Below are 12,987 nucleotides of genomic sequence, written 5' to 3'. Positions count from 1 at the left end.
GCTTTTCTGGATCACCTATGAGCTTCACACTGGTTTTCACCACAGACTGAAAGTAGGTTGAGAGCACCAAAATAGGAACAAGCATTTGCAATGCAATAGGTCTCGCATTAATTAAGTTTGAGCTATTGGCATTGCTAAATATTGCAACACCAATTGCAACAAAAGTCTATAAATTGTAGGGCAAAAAAATGTGTATTTTTTTTTGTAGCAATGGTGGCATGCTGCGCTTTAGATGAATATGTTTAAAAGTAAAGTGCGCCTTACTGCGATTGCTACAATAGTTAATTGTGGATGCGTTAACAATTGATGTGTGCACTGATGGCTGGTGGTGTGTGTGCCGGTAGAAATTGTGCACTGATGGCTGGTGGTGTGTGTGCCTAGTGGAAGTGTGCACTGCCGGCTGGTGGTGTGTGTGCCTGGTGGAAGTGTGCACTGCCGGCTGGTGGTGTGTGTGCCTGGTGGAAGCGTGCACTGACGGCTGGTGGTGTGTGCCTGGCGAAAGCGTGCACTGACTGACGGCTGTTGGTGTGTGTGTGCCTGGTGAAAGCGTGCACTGATGGCTGGTGGTGTGTGTGTGCCTGGTGAAAGCGTGCACTGACGTCCGGTGGTGTGTGCCTGGTGGAAGCGTGCACTGATGGCTGGTGGGGGTTGTGCCTGTAGAAATTGTGCACTGATGGCTGGTGGTGTTTGTGCCTGTAGAAATTGTGCACTGGTAGTGTGTGTGTGCCTGGTGAAAGCGTGCACTGACGTCTGGTGGTGTGTGCCTGGTGGAAGCGTGCACTGACGGCTGGTGGTGTCTGTGCCTGGTGAAAGTGTGCACTGACGGTGTGGTTGTGTGTGTGGTTGTGTATGTGTGGTTGTGTGTGTGGTTGTGTATGTGTGGTTGTGTGTGTGGTTTTGTATGTGTGGTTGTGGTAGTGGTTGTGGTTGTGTGCTTGTGTGTGTGCTTGTGGTTGCTTTTGTGTGATTGTGTGTGGTTGTGGTTGTGTGTGTGGTGTGTCACGGGGCAGCGAAGGGGACAGAAGGAGAAAAAGGCACCGAATCACGGGGGCAGCGAAGGGGACAGGAGAAAACAAGGCCTGAATCCAGGACAGTTTTTCAAGTTATCTAAGTAAGATAAATGAACATAGAATTACTATAATAATTATTTAATTAGTGGTCATATAACAACTGGCCTGGATGTGGCTTTCATGATTTTTTATTGAAAACTCTTAATTTGAACTGACACACCATATCTTGCCTTTTGCCTGCCAGTAGCTAGTTACATGGTCCACTTTCACATTCTCAGCCCAGTGCCACATTATCTCTCCTAATGCCCAGCTAGTGTTGATAATTGACATTTGGTGGGATGTGCACGTCAAGGACAATTCGGCCTTTCTGTCTTAAACGAACAATAAACTAAAGCCAGTTCCAACGGTGATGAGAACATCTGTTATTTATAGCACTTAGAAGTGTCAACCCCTGTGGTTTAAGGGTGTATTTATTTAGAAGTAAGTTAACACGAGTTTTCTAACCACCTACTCTTAATGGAGTCAAGGGCTAGCAACATACAAGAGGACAATGAGACATAACGAGAGAGGTCACGTGAATGAACCAGGGAGATGCCATTTATGAATGGGGTAAATTATTGCATATCAAAAAGCCTGCACGGGTGTCTCCCAGAGTGTCACAATCCACAAAATCAGCCAAAAGATCGCCCTGAAAGACACGGACACAGTGTACAAACATTAGGAGGATTAAGTAAAAGAAACATGTGCGCCGAGGACACCCAGCAGCCAGTTCGAGGATCCATACAGTGACGCTGCCCTATTTGTTATGGAATAATTGTGAGGTTCGCGCACGGATGCCGGCTATGTGTTACTGAAACGTTAACACACAGTTTAATGTGCCATCAGCTCTGGGATCGAGTGTGCTGCTGGCCCCGGAAGCTGAGTACGGAAAACGTCCGACTGTGAACCCTGATGTGCCCAGGCGCCTCTGTGTCTCTGAGGGAGATGTACTTTTCACACTCGTGATAATTGCCAGGATTCACTGGTGGGCAAAAACACTCAAACTTTAGCTGCACAAATCAAATTTAAGTGCAAAAATCACATTTGGTGCAAAGTAAACATAATATTACATTTAGAAGCAAAATCCCATTTGCGTGTAAAGTCAACATTGGTGCAACAGCAACCAGAGTGTGGAACATTTGTCAGGGAAGTGAAACCAGATGATTTCAATTCAAGAGGAAAACAAGACAAGCCCGGCAGATCGTGGCGCGCGCGCGCTTGGGGGCGGGGGAGCGCATTCCAGGCGGGGGAGCGGACCCTTTGAAGTGCTCCCAAAAAGCAGATTGCATGGCGGCACGATGCGCGTGATTGTGAGCGTGCTAGCCATGCAATCCGCTTTTTGGGAGCACTTTTAAAAGCCCCTATAGTCTCGCTTTGCGATCGCTTACGCGATAGCAAGGCGAGACCTAAAAATGAGCTACCTCTTTGAAAAATGCCAAAACTGTGGTGACTCTGCATATTTCCCAAAACTCTGAAGATCGTGCTTTTAGCACTACAAACCATACTGTGATGCCATTTTTAGAAAAAAAAACACTTTTACCCAAAAAGTCAAAATGTAGCTATATTTTGCCTATTTTCTTAGTCCCCTCCAAGGGCATTCGCAAATCCTGGGTACATTTAGTATCCCTAGGATGTTGGAAAAATAGTGCACAAATTTGGCATGGATACCTTATTTGGAAAAAAGGTTATGGAGCCCTGAGCGCCGACTACCCCAAATAGCCAAAAAGGACAAAGCAATGGGTGGGAAGGGAGAGGGGGAGTGGGGAGGGAGGTCCAGCAGCTAAGGAGTTAAAAATGCTGTAATACATAATTTATACTTACAGAAAAGATTGGCCCTCATGAAGCTACATATAAAACGATAACATATGTTGGCCTGTTTTTTAAATGCGAACAGCATTTTATTAATGTACTTTTTTCAATACAAAACTTTATTTTTTTTGTTTTGAATTACGTAATTAGGAGATAAGACTGCTACTTAAATTCAGTAGTGTGCTGCTTCTCTAAAATGGCTTACCTGTAGCTCTCTCAGTTCTTGCTCTGCATCCAACCGCTTCTGCTTGTGTTCCTCAAGCTCCTGGATGGTCCCTTGAAGCTCTCTAACAGCAGCCTGTGCCAATAAAAAGATCTATGTAATCAATTGATTTGAAGATCACACCACAGAGTTTGATTACTAATTTTCTCCAGTAGGTAGCTAGCAATGGCCCTCACTCATCTTAGGGGGGCAGTCATATAACCAGTGTTATATTGTAAATACCACTACAGTAGTTGCCCTGCCAAGGTGCCATGATGTTGTTTGTAAAAGAATGTAACCGTGGTAAAAAATAACATTGTAGCAGAAATGTCGCCAGTGCTGAAATGTACATATTATCAAAAACATGTCAGAAGTTAAAATACTTCAGACATTAAATTAAATGCAGCTGTTGTTCCATTACATAAATACAAAAGATGCATTATTGGTATATAAGGGAAAATGAAAGACTAGCCCTCATCAGACTTTTGAACACAGTCTTCAATACACATAACTTCTAGTACTTACATTAATGATAAATGTGGTTCTCCAAAAACACACAATATTCTTACTATGCTTAAGTACTTACTTACTCCCAAAATAGCATCATACATGCTGGCGAGAAGCTAGAAATTTCCACACAACATCGATATGCTGCTAGAAGGAGCAGAAGTGAATGATAATTCTATGGTGAAAATGGCAGATTAGGGCTAACAAAGGAACACACTAGCAGAAAGAGTTATCTTAATCTACATTTTTTTATTTTAGTGTCACAAATCCAGTTCCTGTACACTCTGCCCTTCCAGGCCCTAAATATAGGTTAATGTTGCAGGGGAGTACCGTACAAGAGTGACACAAGGTGCATAACTAAGGAGGGACCACAGCAACACTCTGGGTTCACCTGCTTCAGAAAGTGTTTTGGTGCTGATACTGCAAGTGAAGGGATTATAGGATTTGGGTGCACAGTACAGCCAATCCACTGGGAAGGCTGCCAGATCTGGATGAGATTAATAGTTTGGCCGAACACAAGTTAACAAGGGTCTCAATGGTTTACACGTTATGGAGTCTTCACATGCAAGTCTTCCCCTACAACAGAATGCCACATTTTACTGTGAACCTTTATGGGGAGCCCTCACCAAATGCTGGTACTCACCCTTAAATCTTTGTCAAAATATTACCTGATGTACTTTGGGAAAGTAAGAATAGTCCTTCCTGCTCTGAAGTTAACAGAGCTATTATAATTAATCTACCTAGTATTTCATCCTAGACCTTAAAACATCGATCATCATTGACTGATCAATAATAAAGTCCTGAGCTCATAATTGGCAATGTTGCCATAAACTGCTGTTCTTTCCACTACTGTGAGCATCAGTCAAAACGTATAGGTCTTTCAACCAAGTGGAACTGATTAACACATATACTCACTTGAAGTTACATCTAGAATAAAGTTATTCTTAGTAGCCAAAGCAACCATATCTTTGAAGAACTGTTGCTAACCTAAATGAACAGGTTGCTTATTTTCGGTAACGCTCTTTCTGGTAAAGACTCTACCTAGCCACATATTTCTCACCTTCTGAAGGCTCTCACATGTCAGATTGGATCCAGAAGCTTTTAAGGAGTACCTCTGCATGCCGGAAGGTGTCGCCTTGCTCCGCACACTCTGGAAATAATGTGCGAAACCTATATAGGTGCCACTCCCGCGCACTGACATCAGTTGCTTTGTGAGACACTCCATGTCTCCAGATGCAGAGCTCCAAAAGCAAACTAGTGGGCAGTGTGCAGATTCCTAGACTAGGGATCTTATTAACAGATAGAGTCCAATTACTGAACAGGGAGTATGAGAGGGCCGGAGAGGAATCTGTGGCTAGATAGAGTCTCTACCAGAAAGTGCATTACCGAAGGTGAGTAGCTTGTTCTTCTGATAGAGATTTCTAGCTGCAGATTCCTCACCTTTTGAATAGTTACCAAAGCAGTACCTATTTTCAGTTGGGTCAGTGAGTAGACTCAACCTATAATGTCCTGTAGGACCGAGGAGGCAAAATGACCCACTTGGCAAACTTGACCGTCCAGACAATAATGCTTCTTAAACATATGAAGTGACGTCAAAGTAGCTGCATGCAAAATGTCTAGGACAGGGACTTTATGGTAGCAATTTTGACCCTGGTAGAATGGGCACACAGTTCTTCTGGAGGCTGTTGGCTGCTTTTTAGCCAGTGAATAGCAGCTCTTTATGCAGAGCATGATCCAGCAAGAGATGGTTCTCTTCTACAATGCCATGTCTTTTCTACTCCAGAGAACCCCAAAAAGAGCTGATCACCCACGTGGTGTTCGTTGGAACAAAGGATTTAGAAGCTCAGGGATCTCGTCTGATTAAGGCCCCATTGGAGAATGAAAAAGAGAACAGGGGGAAACATATGTTGTAGCCCTTTCAAAAATCACATCACAACTGGTGATTTAAACAATGAGGGCTGATCTGGCAACTGTGAGAAGGCCAAAAGGGCTCAAAGATCATTCTTAGATGTGCCAGAAGCAAGGTCTCGCCGGGCAAAAGTCACAGAATGTCAGATAACTTACCTTGAGGGGATCAATCTTGCATGTGCAGCAACAAGCCACAAATATGGGCCAAAGACAGGAGTATACACTTTTCGTTCAGGGATACCTGGCTAGCAAGATGACATCAACTACGTCTAGAGGAAGGTTAAAGGTGTTCAGCTGTTGCCGCTCAAGCTCCAAGCATGTTGGAGAATGCGAAAGCCCGGGCGCCGGACCATGCCTTGTTGCTGCGACACCAGGTCCTCCCGGAGGAGTAGCCTAATCATAAGACATATGCTCAAGCCCAGGAGTTCTAAATACCATACTATCGGTGCCCAATTTGGAGTCACTAGAATGACTTGAGCCCGATCTGTCCTGAACTCCAGAACTTAGAGCAGGTGTGGTAATAGCAGAAAGGAATACAGGAGTGTGGAGTTCCACTCGAGGCGGAATTCATCTCCAAGCGAAAGACGCCTTGGAAACTCCAAAATGCAGAAGTGCTGACATTGCGTGTTCTCATCTGTGGCGAACAGATTGAGACAAGGATCTCCCTATTCACAGAAGAGACCTTGCGTCACCTTTGGGTGTAACTGCTATTTGTGATTCACTAGCTGCCAATGGCTGAGTTAGTCTGCCCTGGCATTCAATGATCCTGCCAGGTGGGTCACCACCAAGAAAATTCCATGGTGGTCCTGCTATTTGCAGAGGCGCAAGGCCTCCTTGTACAGGGTCCGTGATGGCATCCTGCCCTGACTGTTGCAGTATCACATGGCGGTGGTATTGTCCGTGAGCACGAGTACCAGTTTATCTTTGATGGACGTCAGGAAGGCTTTCAATGCCAAATGGATGACCCTCAGCTCCAAAAGTCTGATATGAAGCTGAAACTCCACTGTAGACAAGAGGCCTCTGATCTCCACCTCTACCAGATGGTCACCCCAACCTATAAGCTATGCATCTGTCACCATTGTCAGCTCCAGATGGGGAAGGGACAGGGTCTGCCGCTGACCCAAGCGCGATCCAGCAGCTACCAATGCAGATCTTTTGCAGTCTCCTCAGAAATCTGAAAGTGGTCGGTGAGGTCGCTCGATGTTGGGCATACGGGGAATTCAGATCCCACTACAGAGCCTGTATATGTCACCTGGCATGCTTGACCAGCAGGATGCAGGAGCCCATCAGCCCCAGCAGCCTCAGAGTCAACCTTACTGAAATCCAGGACTGAGGCTGAAAGATCGGGATCATAGCCAGAATGTCCTGGACTCTCTTTCGCAATGGAAAGGCACATGTCCGTAATGGGTCCGATGAAGGGGAGCATCTGAGAACGAGTCAGGTGTGACTTCAGCATGTTGACAGTGAACTGCAAAGATGACAGGAGGTTCGCCATAGTCTGGCAGTGGTTGATGACTGCCTGAGGCAAGCCCACGTTCAATAGCCAGTTGTCGAGGTAGGGGAAGACTGGTAGTCTGGTGCTGAAATGAGTTGCCATCACTTTCGCGAACACCCAAGGGACACTGTTAGATCAAGCAAAAGAACAGCAAACTGAAAATGCTCCTGTCCCACCATGTACTGCAGCCGATGGGCCGGCACGGCTAGAATTTGAAAATAGGCATTGTGAAGGTCCAATTCTACCATCCAGTCTCCAGGGTCGAGGACAGACAAGACCTGGGATAACATGAGCATCTTGAATTGAGAAGGCTCAGATCTAGAATAGACCAACGGACTCTCTCCTTCTTGGGCAGCAGAAAGTACCGGGAATACCAACCATGCCCTACTACTGGTGCCGGTACCAACTCGACAGGCCCTTGGGCCCTAAGGGCTTGAACTTCCTGCCACAAAATGGAAAGATGGTCTCGGTCAGTCGTTGGGGAGATGGTGAAAGGGGCAGTGAGGAAGAAAAGAATAGTACGGTATAACCCCTGCAAACTATCTGTAGGGCCCGGCTGTCCGAAGTGATAGCCTGCCAACTTGAAAAGAATCGCTGGATTCGGATTGCCAAGTGGGCTGCGGGAGAAGGGCGAACGTAATGCTGACAATGGTCGCCTGTGTGGTGGGCACCTCGGCCACGATTGCGAAACTGCTGTCCTGTTCCATTTACATTTTTATTTTCACCAAATGTAATGTTTCAATTATTTTCATTTAGGGATATGTTAAAGTGCCCTGTTGCTTCTCACAGGGTTGGGGCTGAGCTTAATAAAAGTTACAATATACATTTATATAGTCAGATGGGATGTGCTACACTGAGAGGTCAAGAGCTGCAGAAAAGATGTAGGTAATAAAATCCTTAACATTTAAAAAAAAATATTGATTCTCCCTCCTCACAAAGTTAATATTTGTAACTGATGTGAGCAATGAGTTATGCTAAAGTACATGTGAATGGAGGGTACTCTTTGTGACAAGGAAACAGCAAGTACACAGACAGGGTGGGATATCCCAAAACACCCACTGTAGGTTTAAATACATTTTGGTTGGAGATAACGATTCATTACCTTGAGTTTGTCTTCATACTTCAAGATTTCAGCACTCATTTGAAACTTCACTGTGGATATCTCTTCTTTACTGACATCGTGGAAACTATTTGCCTGTTTCTGAGTCTCATTCAGTTGCCTCTGCAAGTCAGGAATGGCGGCGGTGCTTTGCTCCAACTCTTTTAATTTCTCCCCAAGTGTTTGATTTGCCTCCTTGAGCTGCACTAGTTCGTGTTCCACTTGTTCCTTCTCCTTTGCTGCCTGCTGTTCAAGTTCTCTCAGCTTCTCTGAAGCTTGTGCTAGTAACTGATCTTTATTCCCTCTCTCAGAAGACAGGGAGCAGATCTGAATGCCAAGTTCTGCCATCTCGGTGTTAGTTCTGTGCAAAACGTCCTTTGATTCCAAGTTCTCAATTTCTAGTGTGTGTGCATATGTCTTTGCTTGCACCAGTTCATCCTTCAGATGTAACAGGTTCCTTTCCAACTCAGCCTTTTGAAGTACCTCCTTTTCCAGCTCCATTTTCAGTGCTTCCTCCTTCTCTTTAAACTGCATTAGGTCTTTCAAATGGCTCAGGTTTTGCGACTTAATTTGGTCCTGAAGTCCCTGCATCTCTGCCTTCTGCTCAGTGGCAGTGTTATTATACATCCCTTCAGCAGTTTCCTTTTCATTGGTCACTTGCTGAAACTTGTCTGGGAGGTGTAAAGACTCTAACTGCAGCATGGACTTGTCTTCCACATTCAGTACCTGTTGGCCACTGGGAGCAGACAAACATGAAGCTAGTTCGCTACTCTCAAGAAAGCAAATTCTTCCATCCAGTGCAGCCTCCTTCATGGGAGAAGATGATGCCACCCCATCCACTTTAATTTCGTGATGATTTAGTTCCTCTACTTTCTGTTGTAGTTCTGCAGTTATGCAGTTGAGCTGAGATAGATATTCACTTCCCTGTTTCAGTGCTTCATCTTTTTCCCTTTCTGTGTCTCTCAACTTCTCTGACAATTCTTGAATCTTTAGTACAGACTCATACTGCGTAGTCGATTGTTGCTCCTTCTCATTCAGGATGGTGTTGATTCTTGCAAGGAGCTCAAGGTTCTTTTCCTCAGTAGCACTTGTCCTCAATTGGAGTTCCTCAATTTGCATATCCTTTTTGCTAGCAGCAGCTTTGGCAGTCTCCAGCTCCTGATTCAGGAGCCAGATTTGTGATGCATAGTCCTTGTTACTAGATTCCAATAACTCAATTTGAGTCTGTTTTTCCCTTTCTTTTTCTGAAGCATTCAGTTCAAGTAGTTTCAGGCATTCCTGAAGCTCCTCAACAGTGTTCTGAGTGGAGATGAAAACTTCATGCTGTTTCCGCAACTCATCAGCCTCTTTTGTCAGGCAATCATTTTCTTCCTTGATTTTAATAAGCTTATCTTTGTCCAGTTGTACTTGTGCTTTCTGAAGTTCGGTGGTATGCTGGAGTTCCGCATTCTCCACTTCTAGTTGCTGGAGTCGGTCCTGCAGTTCTTTGTGCATGAGCGCTGATTCGTCCAGCTCTACACTCATCTCGTCCACACCCTCAGCCTTCTCAGAACTAAGGGAATTGTTAAAATCAATGCTGGTTGGAAAATCTTCAGCCTAAAAAAAGGAAAGACATATGTAAAACATATTTACCAACAGACCTTTGCTTTTATACTTTTTTCACTTTTATGGAATTAAAACAATGGTACCCAAAATACACCTACTATCAAACATAAAGGACAATTGTGTTTACAAATAAAAGAGAACACCAAAAAACTGACAGTTTCCAGCTTATCAGACCAATACACAACTATGATACTGTATTATCATAAGATGCCAATAAAAGACACATTCAGCACATTATGAAGGGCGTGGGACAGGGGCCTCGGTGAACGTGCAGATGAGGACTGGCATATGAGAAATGGCTTTAGCTAGCTAGCCCATTCCATATAATGCAGCTCAATTACTTATAGATGACATATCCTACACAGCAGTCCCTATGGAAATACAGACAGAAGCCGTCCCTGGGCTGCCCGATATGTGGAATGCGGGAGGCAGATCATGTTCACACCTTTTGGGCATGTCCACTCATTGCACTCTTCTGGGAAAGGGCGCACAGTGTTCTGACTGAAGTTTGGGGATGGCTGTTCAGTGCCAAATCCTAACACACCCAGCTGGTACAGTTCCTTTTGGGATGGGTACTCTCAAAGAGGGACCTTGTTAAACACTGGTAAGACAGTGAACCTTTTAGCTTAGAGGGATCGGCAAAGTAAATGAGCTACTGCAAAGCCTTGGGAATCTATAAGACTAGATGAGGCTGCCTCAGAAACACGCTAAGATTTGTGGATAGTGGTGGAAATAATTGCGAATGATGATGGTGTGGCGATTGGGGGAGGCAGGGAGTTAACATGGGTATTTTTGATATGTTAAGTAGACACAATAGTCTGCTGTTTGGTCATTCAAGGGGTATGAGAGGCAATATATATACAAAGTAAATCACAAAGTCTGTGTTTAGAGAAAGAAATGAGTCCAAGTTGCTGTTTGTAGTCTTGGTGTGTCTTTAATACAGATGTGCTTGGTTTTCATAGATGAACAGTCAACGTGTTTCGCCAAAACATGTGCTTCTTCAGGGCGATTTAAGGGTGCTGTAATCCCGCCAGGGGAGTATAGTTAGGTCCGCAAGTGTTCGTGTCTGTATCAGGACGTAGGTAATGAGGAATTTACCTCTTAATTTAACATTTAAGACAATTGTTTAAAAAAGTGATTGCAGAGAAAAGCATTAGTTCAGGAGAACATTAAAGGTGAAACTTTGAAAAGAAGTCTGAGAATTCGAAATTTAATTATTTTGAGAGTAATCTAGTGAATATTGATTATACCTGTTGTGTCTCTGCTGGCTCCATTTTCAATATTAGTAAGTCAATTCTGCAGAAGACCTGATTGATGTTGCTTCCCACACGGAGCCTTATTACAAGCGTCTGCTGGCCCCACTGAGGTTTTGTCCACAAATTTGAGAAAACATTTTGAGAACAATCTCAAGGACTAGGAGTGGCAAGATTGTACTTATAAGTTTTAAAGCTTTTCTGAAGGACATGAGAGATGAAATCATATGATTTTAAAAAAACACACATTCCAAAGACAAGTCACCATGAAAGAAAAAGCTTGCTAGGAAAAAACAGCCCCTGGAAGTGTCCTATTTCAGAAAACAAATGGCCCTTGAAAGTGATGCAGTAAATCAAAATTCCATTCAAATTTGTGCATTTGTCAAACATTAGGGCGGCAGAATGAAAACTGGCCGTAGGAGTGGCAAAACCTAGCCATAAAAAAGTGCTTTTCTCAGAAACCCAGTCACTTGTTAAAAATGAAGCTATGAATTTATTATAAATGTTTAAACACTTTTTCTCAATTGAATACATATATACAGGCTCCCATCATTGACTTACCAGCCTATTATCACTTTTTTCATAGCCCAGGGTAGTTTTTGGGATGTTACCACCATCAAAGTTGATACATTGCTCTTATAGGCCTTCACACAATTCATCTGGCAGCCAGTGAGAACTAGGAAGAAACCTGCCTGGTTCGCAGGTATCGTGGCTCTCAATCATCCTATAATGTACTGGATCATTACCTGGAGAGGCTATGCATTGATTCAGAGAGGATATCAGTATATAATTAGTATATAAGGCACAGGGTCATCGGTATTAAATCTGTGAGTCATTTATACTCCATGAGTTCAAAATCACAGCTACACTTAAGACCACCCACGGGCTTCTAGAAGATGATAGAGTTACATTCAAGGTATTGTGCATTGTCTACAAAGCCAGCAGAAACCTGACACCTCACCTCACTACATACACACCAGAGACTCACATTCGATTCCTGCCCATCAGACCACCAACAATCATTCGACAATGTAGAAGAGGGGTGCAGATCTTTAGATGAGCAACGACCAAGTCACTGAAGAGCCATTAATCATAACCCAAAACCTGAGCCCAACCACATAAAGTTTAGGAAACTCTGAAAATCTTGCATTTAGTTGAGTTGAGACTTCTGGACATGGTTGCTCATCCTGCATAATTGGCTATTTACCCAACCTTCCTTTAATCAAGTTATATCACCTACTTTCCAGTACTTTCAAATTACCGAAAGGCAATAAACATCACAAAACTGGTTAATGAATACGATAAAAATTAATTCAATATATACATAAACAAACAACAATGAAACAGCTGCAAGAGCAAAGAAAATAGGTGGAACAACTGCCAAGGGAGTCAGGTAAAGACGGACAAAGAAATGAAAATAAGAGGAGGGTGTGTCTTGACTATCATTATGCAGGTTCAGTGTGTTCGTGCAGGGAAGTTTAGGAACAGTAGACTTGAAAGAGCCTTCTTTATTAACTCAATGAAGGAGGATTGTCAAATTCACGAAGTAGGGAATTACAAACACATGGAGCATTACCAGAGAAGAACCACAACATGTTTTTTTTGTGCCAGGCATCCCCAAATGCAGTGATGATGTGCCTCAAATGTACAGTTTTCTACCATTGACTATTAGTTCCTGGTAGAGTTACTTCGGGGGCATTAACTTACACTAAACTTTAGGCTGGGCAGGTAGTTTTGAAGAGTTATCTAGATTGTATCGGGAGTGGTTCACATATGTGAGCACTAGTATAATTTGGTAAAAATGATGAGATTCAGATGTTAGGAGAGTTGGTGCTTTAAGGACAACTTTTGCAGGAACGTGAGTTGATTTTAAGGATGCCTGTACAGAGAAAGTTCCAAAATCCATCCTATAGATTCCCAATGAAAGGCTTCATGATCCTCAGATATCTGAGTTGGGGATATGCTCCCTGTGCCACGTTTTTGACATGGGTGTCAAGGTTTAGGTGATCATCAAGGTGGGAACCACAGACTTAGCTTTATCAGTGGTTGGTGGGGAGGAT

The 12,987-nt window shown here is 43.6% G+C and overlaps 1 protein-coding gene across 3 annotated transcripts in view; it reads right to left on the bottom strand.

The window, feature by feature from the left end:
- Positions 1-12,987, bottom strand: part of FYCO1 (FYVE and coiled-coil domain autophagy adaptor 1) — a 785,579-nt gene that overhangs the window by 497,603 nt on the left and 274,989 nt on the right. For all 3 annotated transcript variants that reach the window (XM_085607344.1, XM_085607346.1, XM_085607347.1), the window contains exons 8-9: positions 8,073-9,665; positions 3,064-3,156 (exon numbers count right to left, since the gene is read on the bottom strand). In XM_085607344.1, the coding sequence (XP_085463470.1) occupies positions 3,064-3,156; positions 8,073-9,665 (1,686 nt within the window). The remainder of the gene's footprint in view (positions 1-3,063; positions 3,157-8,072; positions 9,666-12,987) is intronic.

The sequence above is a fragment of the Triturus cristatus genome, chromosome 5_2 (assembly GCF_964204655.1).
Source record: "Triturus cristatus chromosome 5_2, aTriCri1.1, whole genome shotgun sequence".
Taxonomy (NCBI): Eukaryota; Metazoa; Chordata; class Amphibia; order Caudata; family Salamandridae; genus Triturus; species Triturus cristatus.
This window is presented reverse-complemented; position numbering and strand designations above follow the sequence as displayed.